Genomic DNA, 19,138 nt, shown 5'->3' with positions numbered 1-19,138 from the left:
GTCATATCTCCATCTCTCTCTCTCTCAACTTGACCCATTTTCAATGTGACCACCAGATGGTGCTAAATCTAGACAAGGCCAGGTAAATGCTCCACCTCCACCTGTACTAATGACACAGGTGTGGAGTCAAACAAACAACCAGCAGGATAGAATGGACACAGACAGGCCACTGGTGAGTCAAATCTGTTAAAAAAGAATGTTAAAAGACATAGTTAAGTGAGTAGTAAAGTAAGTATGTATAAGTTTAGGTTATAGTTAAGCTAAGATACCAAAATTTGGTTTAATTAAAGTGAATTTAAGGAGGAAAGCTGGTCAATCATGTTGTCAAAGCAAACAGTGTAGATCATTGAAGTGACACTATAGGATTGTTGTTGAAGTAGTCAAAATATCTCAAGTTTGTTGTTCATTAAAAGATAAATTAAAGATGACTTTATCAATGTTAAATACTAATAGTAATTTATCCCTTTTCTAGAATGAATTTTGGTTGAATATTTTCCTAAATCATGTGTTTAAAATAGTTTAAAAAGTTGTCTGTAATGATGAAATTGAACATTTGTGGGCTTAGATTGACCATGTCAAGCCTTTATACTGAGTAAATTAAAAGATGAAATATATTGGTTGGTGTATGTTTGGGGATGACTGAGATTTAAAAGCAATTCATTGATTAAAAGTAATTTAATTATGTGAAAAATGTAAAGATAATTATGCTTTAAAAATGTACATTGATTAGATTATTTAAATGATTTAGGATGTTTAAAAGCACTTAAAATACATTGTTTAGAATATACAATATTTACAGTTACAATGATGCAAGTACACAGTACAAAATAGTTAAAAATGTAAAAGACTTAAAGTGAATTAAAAGTGAATATTATTTAACTTTAAATTAGAAATGAAATTGTTTAATTTTTTGTTTCGATCTTCAAAGGTTTTTGACCTGTCGCTTCAAAGAAGATAAAAAAAAAAATAAAAATTTTCAAGCTGAGTCAAGACTTGCGTCTGTTTGTCCTTGGGTTTTCAAGTTACCTGGATCCTGTGAAGAAATAACTTGACAGTGTATCTAGATAAACTACTAGAGTAAACTCTTTCAGACTACTACATTTGTAACAGTTCAGGATAACAATTCTTTGTTTGATTTCATGATTTGCAATGAGTAACTTTAACAATATGATGAATATTATTGGTATGATCAAAACTAACAAGTTTGTGCCTGTTTGTAGATGGGTGGTGTTTGGAGGCGTTCACCCTGGCTCAGGGTCGCATGCTGGAGGAACTGACAAACGTTCTGGTTATGGTTGTGGTAGGAAAGGTGTGTGTAATGGAGCAGAGAACCATGTTTCTGACCAGTCAGACCGACAGACACAAGCTGCACAGGATTAGCAGCACATCAAACCAGCAGAAAATGAGAACTACAAGCCTGGACTTGTAGTTGTTGTAGCCATCTATAAATTCCAGTTCTTTTAACCTTTAGTTCCAATTCTCCGAGGTATGAGGTAAACCAGCGTTTTGTTTTTTGGCTGAATGAAGCCTGATTAAACAAAGGCGGACTACAACAAAAACATTAATTATAGCTCATTTTACTCAAGCAGACAAGAACAATCAGTACTTGACCTTTTGTTTCAACCACAGGTGACTCCCTACCAGCTGATGAGGTGCAGTGCCATCAGAACTTTTGTCCAGAAGAGGTGGTACCTCACCTGGCCAGAGGACCCTCAGGACCTGGAGTGGTTTTATGAGCGACTCATCGTGCAGATCCTCAAAGACACCAAGGTGAAAGAGTTTGCAGTGGGAAACCCGAAGGCTGTACAGCCTGAACCTGAGCCCAGGGAAGAGATTCGGCTGGAGAACGTCCAAGAAATGGCCTTCTGAACTCTGGTGTAACTTTGAAGAAAATCCCAATAATGTGGAAAACCCACTGAACAGTGACTACTGATGAATTAATCATGCCTTCAAAGACCGTTCAAGTGGGGGTGAGGACAGTAAATGGAAGGAAAGGTCTTTTGTTTTTACAACATGGGAAAAGAAACTCCAGCGTTTAAATGAACTCAGACGAAAATCAAGAGTCTTGTCCGTCAGAGAGGCAGACCATTGTGTCTTTGGGCCATTGTTTTAACAGTAAACCTGTCCTCTGTGAGGCTCTACTCTGCGTAGTGGGCTGAAAACTTGATCCTGGTCAGCTCGAGATGTCTTTAGACGGTTTACATTTCTTCAAAAAAACGTATTTACTGTCTTGTACCATGTTTTTTTTTCACTTTGAGGAATCTTTTGAAGTTTTGGTTCAATAACTGTGAATGTTTCCTCCTTTTTTCCCTGCAGCGCACACATTCTGCCTGTTTTTGTGTTCTGTACGCAGTGATGAAGCTAGTTTGAAGCAAATGTCATCTTTGGCAAAGGCACAGTAAATATGAAGCATGGCGGTGGGTGTATTGTGGTATGGAGTTGCTGCCAAGCGGCACACTACCAGTAACTCAGCTTTGAATTGTGCACCATGTGAAGAACTGGGAGAACTTGTTCTTACATTTGAGAAGAACCAACAGACTGTACATACAAGTAATTGTTTTCACATTTAGCCTGTTTGAGATCATTTTAAAAAAATCACAGCAGTTTAACTTTGTATCAGATGAACCAAGTGGAAGTGATGTTTTCTTCTGCATCAAACATTTGTATGAAAACTACATTTTAAATCAGAAGTCAGTGAGAGAAACATTAAAAAAAAATCAAGATAGGTGTAAGATGTAAGATAGGTGAACCTGTTATATGGATGATCGATGACAGGGCTATACAACTCAGTACACCAGCCATAATAACAATAATAATAAAAATACAACTAGATTTTAAATTTTAAATTACATCATGGATATACACTGCCTGGCCAAAGAAAGGTTGCCACCAAAAAAAAAGGTCACACACTCTAATATTTTGTTGGATCGCCTTTAGCTTTTTATTACGGAACGCATTCACTGTGGCATTGTTTCGATAAGCTTCTGCAAAAACACAAGATTTATTTCCATCCAGTATTGTATTCATTTTTCACCAAGATCTTGCATTGATGACGGTAGAGTCTGACTGCTGAGCAAAGCTTTCTCCAGCACATCCAAAAGATTCTCAATAGGGTTAAGGTCTGGACTCTGTGATGGCCAATCCATGTGTGAAAATCATGTTTCATGCTCCCTGAACCACTCTTATTACAATTTGAGCCCGATGAATCCTGGCATTGTCATCTTGGAGTATGCTGGTGCCATCAGGGAAGAAAAAAATCCATTGCTGGAATAACCTGGTCATTCAGTATATTCAGGTAGTCAGCTGACCTCATTCTTTGAGCACATACTGTTGCTGAACCTTGATCTGCCCAACTGCAGTAACCCCAGATCATAGCACTGCCCCCACAGGCTTGTACAGTAGGCACTAGGCATGATGGGTGCAACACTTCACCTGCCTCTCTTCTTACCCTGATGTGCCCATCACTCTGGAACAGCGTAAATCTGGACTCATCAGACCACATGACCTTCTTCCATTGCTCTAGAGTCCAATCTTTAAGCTCCCTGGGAAACTGAAGCCTTTTTTCCAGTTAGCCTCACTGATAGGTGTTATTCTTAAGTCTACACAGCCGTTCAGTCCCAATCCCTTGAGTTCCCTTTGCATTGTGCGTGTGGAAATACTCTTCCTTTCACTATTAAATGCATCCCAGAGTTCTGCTGTTGTTTTTCTTTGATTTGTATTCACCAAATGTTTAAGTGATCGCTGATCACGATCATTCGGGATTTTTTTACGGCCACATTTCTTCCTCAAAGATGATGGGTCCCCACTATCCTTCCAGCTTTTAACAATGCGTTGGACAGTTCTTAATCCTATTTTAGTAGTTCCTGCAATCTCCTTCGATGTTTTCTCTGCTTGATGCATGCCAATGATTTGACCCTTCTCAAACTGGGTGACATCTTTTCCCTGACCACGGGATGTATCTTTTGACATGGTTGTTTAAGAAATGAGAAGCAACTCATTGCACCAGTTGGGGTTAAATAACTTGTTGCCAGCTGAAACATAATCACCCATGCAGTAATTATCCAATAGGAGGCTCATACTTATTTGCTTAGTTAAATCCAGGTGGCGACAATTTTTTTGACCAGGCAGTGCATCTACCAGATGTCCGACCCCATAACAATTTAGTTAAAAAAGCCCCGGCCTAAACTGCCCAAATTCTTTGCATATAAAACCTATACTTATATCCTAAATCTAAACATCCCGTTCAAGATTCTTATGTTTTAGATAAAAGGGCAATTCCTGTTTCAAAGTGTTATCCTTGTGAAATCCTTCAGTGAATATAAATCAAGTTCAGATAATTCAGAGTAATCAACTGCTGCTAAAACAGTGTTCAGAGTTAATTGACTTTTGTTGTGCTGATTTTACTGTTTGTTGATTTTATTTGTGATCAAATTTAATTTTATAATAAACTCTTAAAAGCTGAATTTGGTCTCTTTTATTGGTGATGTGTCTATGATGAAAAATTCCCTGCAATGTACAGATTCAGCCCTCAGCTTTTGAGATCTGATAAATAATAAGGGTGAATAAATCAAGGATAGTAAATATTGTTGATCGATAACTTTCACTGAGAGCTTAAAACAGTAGCAAAGTAGAGACCAGCCTTCTCCTTTCCTTTGTGACAGTATCAGGTGGTGTTTTAGTTGCTTATTTGTGTAAACTTGGACAGAAAAACTACTAAAGCTAGGCTTTTCCTTTGTAGTTATGAATATAATATTCATTTCAATGTCAGCTTTTGTCAAATAACCTACATTTACACCTGATTAGCCATTTAAAAATCTCAAATTAAATGTGTAATTTTAGTCTAAAAGGGAGTTGTGAATGTAAAGATGAAAAGTAGTGAAGATTTTTACTATTTTAACCACTAGATGGGGGTAGCTGCATATTTTCCTTTTATGTTCTTGAGTGAACAGGGAAATTCCAGTTTTTACATCTGACAGATCCATCAGTGCTCATCCATATCTGCAGTGTGTCAGGTGATGACAATATTTAACCCAAACCTTCAGTGGCACGGAGACGTCAGGCAGAGGAACCCGAGTGAATCCGAAGAGGTCAGCCAGTTAAATCTTCCATCTGAGCCATGTTTGAAAAACAGGAAGCTACTGGGCAGGAGGAAGCTTCCGGTCCTCTGGCCCCCGGCCGCCTGTATCCTCTGTTTTTACGAGGCAGCTGCTCAGGACATCAATAGAGTCTGCAGACGACAGCTCTTTATACACTGAGGACAGTCCATTAACGGGGACACGTTCATAACACTAACTTCTGTCCGGCCTCACGTGTCGCAACACAGCGGTTTAAAATTTTTAGGAGGGGAAGAAAAAAGAAATTACTTCAAGAGGATGTGAAAAGAATCAAACCTGGAATCAGTGTTGAGCTCAGTGGGTGAACAGAAAGAAACATTTGTTATTTAGTAGTCAATCATGTCGCCTCAGTTTGCAACAAAAAGCCTGGAGTTCTCCTGTTCTACTGTTTCTGTGGGACATTTAGAGATGTATTTTTCAGCTCTGGGCATGCCTATTATAAGAGAGAGTCAAGATATTATTGCAAAGTAGAGATTTATAGATGCTATTTATTGGATTGGATAATTGAAGTCTTAAGAAACAACACATTTTGGCAATTTAACGCTTACTCATCTAACAAACAGGAGCCTCACTTACATGTGGAAGAACCATACACAGCCACAACAACCTGGCGCCTCCTCCTCACGCTGCTCACCAGCCTGGTCTCACAGCGCTGTGGGATGACATCCCATTCTTTAACCAGCGTTTGTCATAAGTCAGCCAGCGTGGTGGTGTTGGCCACTCTGGAACAAACAGCACGCCCAAGCTGGTCCTATAGGTCAGGACTGCACGGAGGCCATTCCTTCCTGGAGCTTGTCTCTGATAAACCCTGCTCTGTGGGGGTGGGTGTTGTCATCTTTGGTCCCGGACGGTGGAGACTTGGGATTGCCACTGATGGCAGAATCTTTTCTGTCCCTGACATCCCCTGTTACACGGAACTTGACCTTATATCTGGAGATGGCACTAAGACTCACTCCATACAATGCTGCAGGTTGAAGTTGCCCTACAGCACAGGCCCGATTCAGATCAGTCATATGTAGCATGCTTGGAGCAGACACCATCTAACCCCTACAGCAGGGTCCATGCTCATAAGTGCTGACAATCAGGCGAAAACATCATCACTCCGCCTTTACTGGTGGCTGATAATAAGGGTTGAAACATACTGCAGACATTTAAACTCAGCTTTTATTAAAAAGCTGCTGCACCAATAAACTGCTACAGTTTAGATGTAAAACACATCTGTTACAAGGGAGTCCTGAGTTTCCTCACACCTATAAGAAGAGGTGTCAAACAAGCTTCCTGTCCTGTTAAAGGGAAATTTTGGCCATTTGGAAGAGGGGGACTGTGGACAAGTTATAAAGTATAATGTCCATATTTGTACTCCGAAGAGTTTCTCTGGAGTGACGTCACTGGATTGACGAAGACACGCTAGAGCAGTGATCAGCAAATGGCCCGTTACAGTTTCTATGGATTAAAGATCCAATTGCGATGGCCTTGAGGCCTGTTCAGGGCGTATGCTGCCTTTCGCACGATGACCGCTGGAAAGGCACCAGCTAACCATGGAAAAGCGGGGAAAGAAAATGGATAGACTGATGGATAGTCATTTGAATACCCAGAATTTCTTCTTTTTTTTTGCTATGCTGTTCTGAAAACTTTGATGTGAGGTAAGAAAAGAACTGCTTCAAGAGTAGGATGATGAATGAAGCTGATGGTTGACTTGCTCAAATCTGGAGCAGCGGCAGCAGCTCCACCAGAATGTAATTTGAAAAGTGGAAGCGAATGTTTACCGTGTAAACAAGTCCTCTGGTTTATTTCAGGCCCCGTGGATCAAACTGGAAACACACAGAAGCTGCCGAGCCTTTCCCTCGCAGCGTAATGCAATAAAGCGTGCCCCCGTGGCCACTGCCAATATTTGACCTCTGTTTAAGCAAATATAATTACAGGGATGGTCGCGCGGGACAGAGGAAGACCTTCTGAGGGGGAGTGGACTCGTCGTCACTGGAGTGACTGAAGCGTGGAGGACAAGAAAAGAAGCCGAGGGGGATCGTAGGCTGGGAGGGCGGGCCCAAACTGAGCTGTTTGAGCCAAAAATAAGATGCTTCCTTCGACACAGAGGCATCAATCGAGCCCAGTGTGAGTGCCGACATGCTGCATGCAATGGGCTGTTTGGGACTTGTGTGTGTGTTTTGGGGTTGAGGGCATGACGGGGATTAGAGCAGGACGACACCAGAAGCACTACGGTACTTTTCCTCTCTTCCCCAACAGAGAGACCATTGGAGGGAGATGCTTTCAGGCGAGACAAACCTTTTCTGCTGAAGAAGTGTAGCTTTTCTGTTCGTGCAGAGGCTGGGATGGAAACCGGGCCTATTATAGACTTGTTTCAATAAGCAGTCCTCTGCTTGCGCTGTGTCCCATTGGGTCACGTCTCGTTGTGTGTTCCAGTCATAGCGGTCTGTGACTCATTCAGTCATCACATTTGTTGGTTCCCTTACAGCCCACTGAAACAATGCTTCCAATTTTAGTGAAAAGCAATTCTCTTATGCATATCTGCATGCCTTTAGTATGTGATAAACAGAAAAAAATGTAAAAAGAAATGGTTTGTTTTACAAAGATACACTAAAAAGAAAGTAAAGGAGATCTGAGGAGCTCAGAAAGAAGATTATAGCTATCCATGTTAAAGGTGAAGGGTCTTAGATCGTTTCCAAGCAGCTTTGTTCCTCTGACTACAGCTGTCAAGATTATTAAAACCTATAAGGTTCATGAAACTGTAGCCAACCTCCCAGGACGCAGATGCAAGAGGAAATGCGACTCCAGGCCCATCAGATGGTGTGGATGGTAGAAAAAGAGCTGAGGAAACTATAAAAAGTGAACTCTAAGATCAAAGTACATCACTTTCTGTTCGCACCATCTGAATCGTAATGGGCTCCATGGAAGAAGACCGGGGAAGGCTCCACTACTGACAGAGAAATACAAAAAAGCCAGACTGGAATTCACCAAAATCCATGTCGACAAGAACCAAAGTTTCTGGGACCGATGAGACAAAACTGGAGCTTTCGGGCTATTGTGGAAGAGTGTCAACAAATTTATCTGCATCTGTACTTTTACTATAGATTTCTTGGGGAAAATATTTAAACCATACTTGAATGTTGAAGTGATGCGTTCGCTGTCGTAGGACAGATTCCGTTTCCTCATCCAGTGGCTCATAGAAAATAAAAAATGGAAGATACTCCTTGTTGGATTTCTTTTCTTTTGATTGTTATAAATATTGTTACTGAAAATTTTCTTGACCCGTCTATTTTGGTCTAAACCATCCCTCACCTACATCTGATCAAAACAGATGTACGCATTTGTCCATCCCAGACTGAGAAGTCAAAGCAGACAGCTTTGTCCACAAAAACCAAACTTGGCCTTAAAGATTTTCAGAACAAATACTTATATTACTCCAAGCAAATGGCTGAAATATCCCTTCAAACTTTAGATTTTAGTTGCTCCTACATGACTATAGCTCTTTCTTACATTTTGTTTGAATATAAAGAACACACGAATAGTTGTTAGAAATAAAAACAAAGAGTCAGCAGCTTTTGTTCCAGCATTGTCCTGTTCACACAATAAAAGTCTAACTCATTTAAAATATGTCTTTGTTTGACAAACAACCCACTACTTATGTCAGCTGCCAATGTTGTCTCCCTGTAATTAAAGCTGTCTGCCTCAGCAAGCCTGGAAGTGTGGAGCGCTTCTGTCGGTTCATGTAATGATGTCATGTAATGAGCCTCGCAGCACAAAGGGATTGTTCCTCCCATCCATCCAATGATTCGTCTCTTTCACTGATCATTGTGCAACGAGAGCCTTATCTTTGTGTGCAAACTTTAAACCCAGCCAGAGACCTCGGCTCACGTGTAGCAGAGCCGTTACAGGACGACAAAAACAGCTGAGCGACTGCTTAGCTTCCAGCTAAACTCCTCTCTCTCGTCGAGGGAGACGTTTTATTTTGGAGGTCTCACAGTGAGTTTACACAGCAGCAGGGCGACAGCGATGAAAGCAGACATTTTAATCATACATTACAACTCTGTATCTGAGGCGTGTGGGGACATGAGCACGAGAGCCGGGAACTGAACGTGAGCTCCCACGAACTCACAGAAAGAGACGCGCAAAAACCTCTGAGCAGCTTGTGGCGCACTGCGGTCATATCTGAGAACATGAACCCATGTGTACAGACAAGGGGAAAAGTCCTCTCACTTTCAATTCTTTGTTTTTACCGGTAAGTAAAAACAAACATCTGATCTTTACCGGGTTCTGTTTGTCTTCAAATCTAACCTCAAGTGGACAAAAACACACAACAGAGCCCACCATGTTGTTGTTATTTATTAAACACAAATGAACCCTGTGTGTGAAAAACTAAGTCCTCCCTCACTGCTTCCTCAGGACTTCAGAGGTTCAGTTTCAGTCAGGAGCTGCTGCTGTAGATCTGATTAACACAATGCCAGGGTGGAAAGTCATCAGCAATGACCTTAGAGAAGCAACTGTTGCTGCTCATCAATCTGGGAAGGGTCAAAGGTCATTTCCAACAATTAATAGTCCATAATTTTACAGAGAGAAAGATTATTCACAAGTAGAAAATATTTAAGACAGCTGCTAGTCTCCCCATGAGTGGACAGCCCAGTAAATTCACCCCAAAGGCAGACTGTGTAATGCTCAGAGAAATGACAAAACAAACCAAGCACTCTGTCTCCAATCTTACAGGCCTCAGTTAACGGGTTAAAGGTTAAAGGTCATGACAGTAAAATCGGCTTGTTTGGAAGGCTCTTCTCTCTAAAACAACATGGCCGCACAACCCAGGTTTGTAAAGTTTCACCTGAATGAATACAGAGCAGCATGTTTGGAGAAACCCAAACACAGCTTATTACCAGAAACACCTCATACCAACAGCTGTCAGCACGGTGGTGGAGGGATGATGGTTTGGGCTCCTTACAGTCATTGAATCGAACATGAACTCCTCTGGAACCAAAGTTCTGGAGTCAAATCTGAGACCATCTGTCTGACAGCTGGAGCTGGGACCAAACAGAACTAAGATCCCAAACAGCAGCTGATCTACAACAGAACGGCTCAAAAAGAAAAGGATCATGGTGCTGCAGCGGTTCAATCAAAGTCCAGAACCTCAATCTGATTAACATCCTGTGGTGGGACCTGAAGGGACCTGAAGAGACCTGAACGGAAACAAATGTCTGCAGAGCTCAATGAACTGAAGCAACGTTGTAAAAAAAGAGTGGGCCAAAATCCCTACACAGCTACATCAAAGAATAATCATGTCAGAAAGAAAAACCTTTACTGAGAGTTATTGCTGCTAAAGGAGGTTCTCCTCATGACGTGGACTTAATTTTTCACACACAGTTGTTCTATTTTGACTTTGTTTTGTTTAATAAAAAACAACAGGATGGCATCTGTTTTGAACAGTTTTAGTATTTTGTGAAAAAAAAACAAAAACAAACATTTTATGATGTCCTGATACAGAAAAACTGAATGAGGGTGAACTTTTCCCCGTGACTGTACACTCAGTGTAGATTCTGCAGAAAGTGGTTGTGGTGCAAAAAGCAACTGTATTCAAATTATTAACACTTAAGACAGAGTTTTTTACAGTTTACACAGAGTTACTGGTAGTGTTTTTACAATACAAATCTGGCACGTGAGCAGAAAAAAGATTTAGTGGATCAGTGCTTTTATTTTTAAACATAAACAAAAAGGCACTTGGTTAGCACAGCCCATATTTTGTCTGATTGCACAAATATTGCTTGAATTTTCAATTTTTGGGATATTTGTGATGAGTTTTTCTTATATTATCAAATTACTGTCAGCATAAGCTTTCAGAGGAGGGGTTTGTGTTTGCTGCGACAGGAGGAACGCTGGCTTCACTTTTTGGCACAATAAACTCGGAAGCTGAATTGCACTTCACTTTCAACGTCCTGTTAAAACAGTCAAGTTTCTTCGGAGAGGCGGAAGACGCCCGCTCCCTTTTTGAGTTCTCCTTGCACTTTGGGGCACTTTTCTCCCGTGTGACGGGAATATTTTCGGGCCTCTCCTGGTTGCCAGGAACGTGACGACGGGCACTGATACGCGTTGTTGCGTCTGTGGTCGTGGGGGAGGCAGGATTTTCGCCACAGCAGTGCTCGCAGTCTGTCACTCTCTGTTTTTTCTGACAGGGTGTGTGTGCTGAGGGGTGGGGGGAGGGGTGGGGGTACTGAGCGGGAGGTGGAGTTGGCACCCCAGCATTTTGGCTACTGTCAGCGCTTAAAGAGTTCATTTCCTCAGAGGTTGGTGCTGGAGTTGTGTCCTGGTTTTGGCTGGGGGGTTTGGAGTGGACAGAGTACTTTCCAAGATGGCAGGTATGAACAGGTCCTTGCCTGGGGGGCGCTGCTCTCCCATGGGAGCAGTGATGGAAATGAGTGAGGGGGCAGTGGACACAGTGCAAACGGCACTCCATGTGTGTGTAGAGCGGGTCCAGGTTCAGAGGTAATAGGGCTTTGTTGTGTTTGCCTGGGATGCTACTTGTAAAGGGGAAGAGCTGCGGGGTGGGCGGACAGGAAAGCGAGTCTTTGGGAGGCTGAGTGTAAGAGTGGGAGGCCCACTGTTGTAACGGGTGAGGAGGAGGATCCCGACATGTACAGTTTGTGTTCTGAGAGTACTGGCACCTGGACGGGGGGCTCAGAGTGCCTACAAGGCCGTTTTCTGAGATGGTTCTGCCTGTGTCAGTGCTCTTACAGTGGATGTGTGAAAAGGGTGCAGCGTGGGGGTGAGGAGCGATTCCGTTATACAGCCGAGTGTCCAACTCGTACTCTCGCGGTTTGTCTTCAGCTTTCTGACCGGACGCCAGTGGCTCCAGCTCGTAGTGCTCCGCCTCCTCACCCCCGAGCTGATATGTCTCCAGACCAGAGCTGTTGGCCTGAGGAGCTGGGCTGCTGGTGGCTTTGCTGAAGGTCTGACACTGCAGCTTCTTGGGCAGGGGGATCTGGCCACAGGTGCCCTGGGGCCCCAGGCAGCGGCACATGCACTGAAAGAAGAAAGTGGCGAAGGCCCAGCTGATGCACATGATCAGCATCATGAACATTCCCAGCTGGGTGTAGGCCAGTACGGTCGAAGGCATCATCATCGCACCCGCAACGAAGGTGGTCAGCGCTGCCATAGCAATAGCAGAGCCCATCCGACTTAGGGAAAAAACCACCTTCCCCTCTCTGTCTGGCACAGGAGCAAGTCTGTAGGCTACGCCGTAGTGGACAGCGAAGTCCACTGATAGTCCCACAGCAACAGAAATGGTAACCGATTCCAAAACGTTCAGCTCCCAGCCCAGAAGAACCAGAGAGCCCACTGTGACAAATATGGTCCCAGCAATCGAAAGGATGGCGTACAGGCTGATGATGATATTCCAGGTGGTGAGCAGCATGACACTGAAAGCCACAGCCACCGACAGCGCCATGGCAACCAGAGTGCCGCCAGACAGACTGTCCTGGAGGTCGTAGAACTCCAAATTGCTGACAAACCAGCCGTGGCTAAGTCCTTCTGGAGCAAAACGCAGCTCCTCTGTGATCCAGGCATCCACCTGAAACACAATCACAACAGAAAGTTTAGTCTCGTTAGAACACTGCATCACAGAGATAGTAAATATCAAGGGTCCTACCTCACGGTAGAACTGGAACATCTTCTCATAGGCCAGCGTGAAGAGGTAGGTGCTCTGGAACTCTAAGACTATGGCTCTGATGGTGTCATTGATGTCAAATCGAGGTCCGGGGGTCTTGCTGTCCAGGTGATAGCTGGTACTCCGATCCAGCTCCATAATGGCTCTCTTGATGCACAACTCAAACACATCCTGCTTATAGGGGAAAGTGGACTGACTGCAGCAGGGGTAGACAGAGGCCTCTTCACAGTCCTGGTTCTCCATCCACTGCAAGACAAAGAAATAAATGAAGATTAAACTGATTCTGCCAGGTAATGTATTATGACCCGGCTCGGCCAGGGGGAAGGAGAAGTAACATTAAAACACAGATTTTAAAGGTTTAAACAGTTAAGTGTTTATAGTTCAGTTTTTTCTTTAAAAACAAGAGTGAAAATTAACAATTATCAAAAGTCAACTGGAGTCTTATACACCAAAACAATAAATAAAACAAAATCTAGAAAAACAAAACTTTACATATTAAAATCAGAGCTGTAACCCAAAGTTCTTAACAAAAACCAAAACTTGACCCAAGACCTAAGGCCAAACAACTACAAGCCAGTATCAGTCCAAAAAAACCCAAACAAATAATAATAAGAAAAAACTAAATACAGTTCACTTTGAAACAATCCAGCTCCAAACAAACTCTAGTAGCACATTCAAAAGCCACAGCAACTCAAAGCTATCAAACATCCAGCAAAGAGGCAAGCTGCTGAAACAAAGAAACAGCCGTGCCGAAGTTGAGGCTTAAATAAGGAGGCCTCTTCTGGGATTGGTGGAGCTATCAACTGGTGATCCAATCAGATCTGCTGTAAGCCTCAGACAGGAAGCTGCAACTATACAGAAGGGAGGAAAGAAAACAAAAAAAAGAACACACAAGGCCACTGCTGTAACATAAAGGTTTAATGTTATGTACACACTAAGAGCAAAGGACTGACCTGTTTGAATGTCTCAATGAAGCAGCTGGTGAAGTCCTGATCCTCCGACTGGAAGACAAAGCTTTGGTTCCTCAGCTTCTGGCAGAAGTTGAGGATCCACACTTGAGATGCTGGACTGGCTATGTTGAAACTGGTATCCAGCATTAGCTTTCCCTTGTTTTTGGGGTTTAGGGGGTCTCCGTTATCCAGGGGAGTAACCCCCCAAATGATGGTGATCGGCATGTGGAGCTCCTCGCCGTGATTAACTCTCTCGAACATGAAAAGTTTTTTGTATTCTGCGTCGTAGCGCTCAAAAGGGTGGGAGGATCGGAACACCTGAAACTCCGCCAGCTCGAGGGACGGAAGCTTCATCTTTGGGTTTACACAAACCACGTAAGCTCCACCAACTGTGATGGCAAGGAACCAGAAGAGCCAGAGGTAGCGCAGCCTGATGACGATACAGGGCAGCACTTTCTCAAAGAAGATTCTTGACACCTCAGAGACCGTAAAGAGACATTTGTTGGCCTTCTGACAAAGTCCGACCCAGAACATCTGTGAGCAGGAGCTTCTTTGCTGGTGTTCGGACTCAGAGCAGGGGAACATGTTGGGCAGGTAGCGCTCATGTAGCACCACCACAGCAGGCAGCCACGTCACCATCAGAATATAATTCACCAAAATGGCGGTTCCGGCATAAACACCGAAGCAGCGTATGGCGGTGATGTTACTGACGTAGTTGGCATAAAAGGCTGCGGCGGTGGTGAAACTGGTGACAAACATGGAGAGGGCGGCATGTTGCAGGGTCACGCCCACCGTCTCTGCCAGCTCAGCGCGAGGCTTATCGAACTTAGTGTAGTTCCACACGTCGCAAAGCACGAAGGCGTCGTCCGCGCCGATCCCCACAAGAATAATGAGGGCAGTGAGGTTCATGAAGGGGAAGAACTCGAAGTTGAAGACCATTCGATAGAGAAAGTAGGACACAATCAGTGAACTGATGATGGCAATTATAGTCATGAGTGTGATGAAAACCGAGCGCGTATAGACACACATGACCAGCAGCACGATGACGATGGCTATGGCGGGGTACACCGTGTCAGTGAGGAGGTAGTCCTGAAAGAGGTCGTGTTTGATGCCGAACTCGATCCCCGTGACGGTGGTGATGCCGTCGGAGGCGTTCCAGTTCTCAAAATTGTCCAAGTAAATGTTCATCATAGACTCTCCCTTCTCTGTGGGGGAGAAGAGCATGCTGTGCTTGAGCACAGGCGGCGGATGCTCCAGGCTCTTTGGACTGAGGAAATCTTTGTCCACCAGGAAGTGAAGGATCTGGTAGACGGCGTTGTACTTGGTGCACTTCCGGTGCACGCCGGTGCACTTCACCTGATCCTTGCGTCGCAGTGCCATGTCCCAGCAGTCGGATCTGAGCGTGCCGTTGTGGTAGTGTTTGGCACAGGAGCGCAGTATTTTGAGCGTTTGGGTGACGTCTCGTTCTGTGATTTTCTGACAGGACGACTTGTTTTGGAGGACAGCAATGTAGTTCCCGAGCGTCCAACTGGGACAACAGGAGGCGTCGTTGGTGCGCTGGCAGAGACTCCAGTAGTCGCGGTGGGAGCGCACCTGACAAACATAAGAAAGACACAGATATAATAAAAAAAAGATTAACAAGGCAGAAGACCAAAAGAAGACTTGTGAAGGTAAACTCCATCATTATCAATCTTGACTTGGAGAAAGGGTTGTGTGCTTACTCTTGTGTTGTCCTGATTGCACATTGATTTGATGGCCTGGATATTCCACAGATTCTTCCCTTCGGCTGATGTGAACACCAGTCGAGAGTAACGGTCACCTGCACAAAGAAAGTAGTTCTGTAACTGTAGGACAGGGGTAGGATACCCTGGTCCTGGAGGGCCACTATCCTGCATGTTTTCCTTGTTTCCCTGCTCCAACACACCTGATTCAGTGGTTAAATCACCTCTTCATGTTCTGCAGAAGCCTGTTAATGGCACACTGATTCAAATCAGGTGTGTTGGAGCAGAGAAACAAGTAAAACATGCAGGATAGTGGCCCTCCAGGACCAGGGTATCCTACCCCTGCTGTAGGAGAATATCATACCAGCTTATCATACCGGCTTAATCTATTACACAACAAAACCTGACAAAGATTCTAGTTTTATCCCATCTGCTTTTCTTTATGACAGCGCGGACATTCTGCTGTCTTAGATCTGTTTGAGGTTGCCCAGAATGACAACCTGGTCTGAAAATATGACATATAATTTCTTAATTCTCTTTGTCCTGTACTCACAAACTTACCTGGCACATCACAGAAGAAGTCTTTACTGAAGTCCCACTCCGCCTGTCGTTTGTCTCTTTCAAAGTGGTCCTCTGGCCATCTGGGTTCTTGGTGACTAGAAAACCAAAAAGGACATCCACATGGTTAGATTACTGGTGCTGAGTATTTTCTTTTTTTAACCAACATTTACAGGATTAGAAAGAGTAAGAGTCAGCTGAACCAGTGAAGAACATTTTTCAGCTCGGACTGAGACAAAAGACGTTGGTTGTTCTCAGTTTCCAAGCTGAGAGCAAGTAGAGACAAAACAGGAAGGCTGTTATTAGAAGACATAAAGGAAGCCGTCAAAGCAACTGGAGAGGAAACTGAAAGTGTTCCGCCTTGGAAGCAAATGGACAGGAACAGGAGGTCAGTGTTTGGGAGTGAACTGTGTGAAATGTACCTGATGGAAATGGGATTTTTGTCCAGAAAATGTAAACCATCGTTGAGAACAGTCCTGAATTGTGGATGATTGGATTAAAGTGATACTGAGTGATGAATCATCAATCTGTGTTAGTTCATGAAAGAACTTTAATTTGGTGCAGGCCCCGATGAGTCAAAGAACCTAATTTAGGCCTGGCACTGACTTCTATCTCGAGCGATCTGACTGCATTTGGACGGTGATGAACACAGGCGTGACTGTGAACACTTTCTATATACATCAACAACATCTTCCTCAGGTACACTTATCTGTATTATTTTGCTAGTCTAAATGCAAACCGTCCTGAACCAGGCTGAAGATGGACTCTAAGACCATGTATGAACACTTGTCTTTAAGGCTGTCCACCTCAGACAAACTCATTGTTGGTGCCAGGTCTGAACAGAGCCAAAGAAAGATGAAGTTTTTGATGGAAACAGTCAGTCAGTGATAAATCTTATGAGGCTGGGTGTCAGAGAAAAGACCGGAGGGTGGAATTAACTGAAATGTTGACAGTTTCCTGGTGAAAACTCAGCTTGGCAAAGACCAAAGTCTTTAAAATGTCCAATTAACGACAAGACCAGCAACAGCCTGCATCTCAGACAAGCATTTATTAAACATTTAACGCTTGATCTGTCAAGCACTATTTGGAAAGGTTGGAACATGAATACTAATGTCATTTTTAAAATACATACTTCCTTATTTAACATGAAATTATTGCCATTAAATACGACAGTCTCATTTAAGTTTTGAAGGTATATTTGACCTAAATGGAAATGTCAGTTGTTACTAAAAAAAAGTCTGTCGATTTTCTCACAGTACAAAGTAAAACATAAATGAAAAAGAGTTGAGGGTCTGTAATATTTACTCAGGGTTTTATCTTCATCATCCTTCTGTGAAGAAATGCTAAAACTCTTATACCAGCCTGAAAAATCAGCATTAGACAAAACGAAGGAAAGCAGTAACTTCAGTAAAAAAGCAGCACTAATTACCGGAATTTCCGGACTAAAAGCCGCTACTTTTTTATTCACGCTTTCAACAATGATGGGGACAATTTATGAATTTTTACGGGCTAACGAGCGTCATGCCACCAAAACATTTAGCTTCGTCACATGAGAGCAGTGCCGAAAATTCCACTATGGGTTTCCAAAGGCTGGCCTGCTGCGTGAAGAGGACAGCCTGAGCTCAAGGGTGAATTCACCTCGAAACGAAGGAGAGACTGAGGAAGTGTGTGTCCAAGTAACTCTGAGGCTGTTCAATGCCGACACTGAAGAAGACGACTTCAGTGGTTTTAGTGCACAGGAGAAAGATGGAGATAGCGATCAATGACTTTTCCTGGTAGGCTACTGTATTTTTTTTTTTTAACCAGCCGTGTTCCAGGCACTGTTCGGAAAAAACATTTACGGTACAGATTTAATTCCAAGTTACACAATAAATGCTTTCGTGTAAATATCTCGTGACAACGTGGATACCTGCAGCTTATAGAGAAGTGCAGCTTATATATGTACAATTTTGTTTTTCTTTTTTAAAGTTAGCGGGTGCAGCTTATATTCAGGTGCGCTCAGTAGTCCGAAAATTACGGGAAAACTATCACTCCTTAAAGGAGTCTCCTTTAACCTCCTTTAACCCTCGGCGTCTTGCAAACCAAAGTTTTAAACAAATATGTGTTAGAGCTACATTTCAGCTCAATATTTATCAACATTTTAGCCATTTTTGTGTTTGTGGCCATCTTGAATCACATTGACTCCAAAAGTTAATGAGTTGTAGATGTACACCAAATGAATACTTTGAGAGTTTTCTTAAAATCTGTCCAGTGGTTCATGAGATGTTTTACTAGAAGACAGTCTAACACACACACACACACACACACACACAGGCAATTACATGGTTACCCACCTTTCATGGTGGTGGGCAATAAATATTGTTCTTTTCAACATCAGAAGTAGGCCACTGCTGTCATTATTATAATAATCCTAATAGTAGAAGTGCAGACAGGTTTTTGGAGTTGATGCATCCGTTACATATCTGTGATCTTCAGCACCAAATCCTTATCAGGCGGATTTATGGCGCAGACGGTTCCTTTATCTGTGTGCCTAAAAGGTGGGGTGGCGGGGGCCCGTCTTTGGGTTGAAACAGGAAGGTTGAGTCATCAGAAAAAGACTGAGGGCTGACAGATGGGATGAAGTGGAGACTCTCGCTGACAGCAGAGGCCTCCTTGAACAACATATAAGTACACAATTACATCTGAAGACAGACACGCGGAGAGATGAGCGAGACGGACAGACAGAGGTAGGCACGGACAAAGCGGGAGACAGAGAGGAGCTATTATTTCGTCAGCGCACCGGGGCTGCAAGTTTAACCACATAGAGACATGACAGGAAGCTGATTCAGAGGAAAACCACTGCGTTAAATCCTTGTTATTGAGGTAAGCATGCAAGCTATTTCACAAAACAGCTGAAGTATTCTGCAGGAGTTCAGAGGTGATCATGAAGTCCTTTATATAATTTCAGTTTAGAGAAAATCCGACTGATTGTTGAACAGACTGTCTCAAACCACAGACAAACTCTTTTTTTGCTCCTGATTTCTTTAACAAGGGGTCTTTTCAACACGTCTGTCGACAATATTCTTCAACCCTGACCCCCAGTCCATTCCCACTTTCATCCTCCACCTCAGCCTTTTATCCTGTTGAGGGTTT

At 43.2% G+C, this 19,138-nt stretch overlaps 2 protein-coding genes across 7 annotated transcripts in view; one reads left to right on the top strand and one right to left on the bottom strand.

Moving 5' to 3' along the window:
* Window positions 1-4,463, top strand: part of tlr5a (toll-like receptor 5a) — a 15,806-nt gene extending 11,343 nt beyond the window's left edge. For both annotated transcript variants that reach the window (XM_017432417.3, XM_017432416.3), the window contains exons 4-5: window positions 1,221-1,309; window positions 1,630-4,463. In XM_017432417.3, coding sequence (XP_017287906.1) covers window positions 1,221-1,309; window positions 1,630-1,869 — 329 coding nt within the window. In that variant the 3' untranslated portion in view covers window positions 1,870-4,463. The remainder of the gene's footprint in view (window positions 1-1,220; window positions 1,310-1,629) is intronic.
* Window positions 4,464-10,529: 6,066 nt separating this feature from the next.
* The window catches only part of disp1 (dispatched homolog 1 (Drosophila)), a 102,762-nt gene continuing 94,153 nt past the window's right edge, over window positions 10,530-19,138 (bottom strand). For all 5 annotated transcript variants that reach the window (XM_025009606.2, XM_017432395.3, XM_017432392.2 and 2 more), the window contains 5 exons: window positions 16,010-16,104; window positions 15,449-15,546; window positions 13,731-15,320; window positions 12,760-13,023; window positions 10,530-12,681 (listed from right to left, as the gene is read on the bottom strand). In XM_025009606.2, the coding sequence (XP_024865374.1) occupies window positions 10,939-12,681; window positions 12,760-13,023; window positions 13,731-15,320; window positions 15,449-15,546; window positions 16,010-16,104 (3,790 nt within the window). In that variant the 3' untranslated portion in view covers window positions 10,530-10,938. The remainder of the gene's footprint in view (window positions 12,682-12,759; window positions 13,024-13,730; window positions 15,321-15,448; window positions 15,547-16,009; window positions 16,105-19,138) is intronic.

This window comes from Kryptolebias marmoratus, linkage group LG19, assembly GCF_001649575.2.
Source record: "Kryptolebias marmoratus isolate JLee-2015 linkage group LG19, ASM164957v2, whole genome shotgun sequence".
In the NCBI taxonomy this organism is placed as follows: Eukaryota; Metazoa; Chordata; class Actinopteri; order Cyprinodontiformes; family Rivulidae; genus Kryptolebias; species Kryptolebias marmoratus.
Note: the sequence above shows the minus strand (reverse complement) of the source record. Positions and strands in the feature narration are given on the sequence as shown.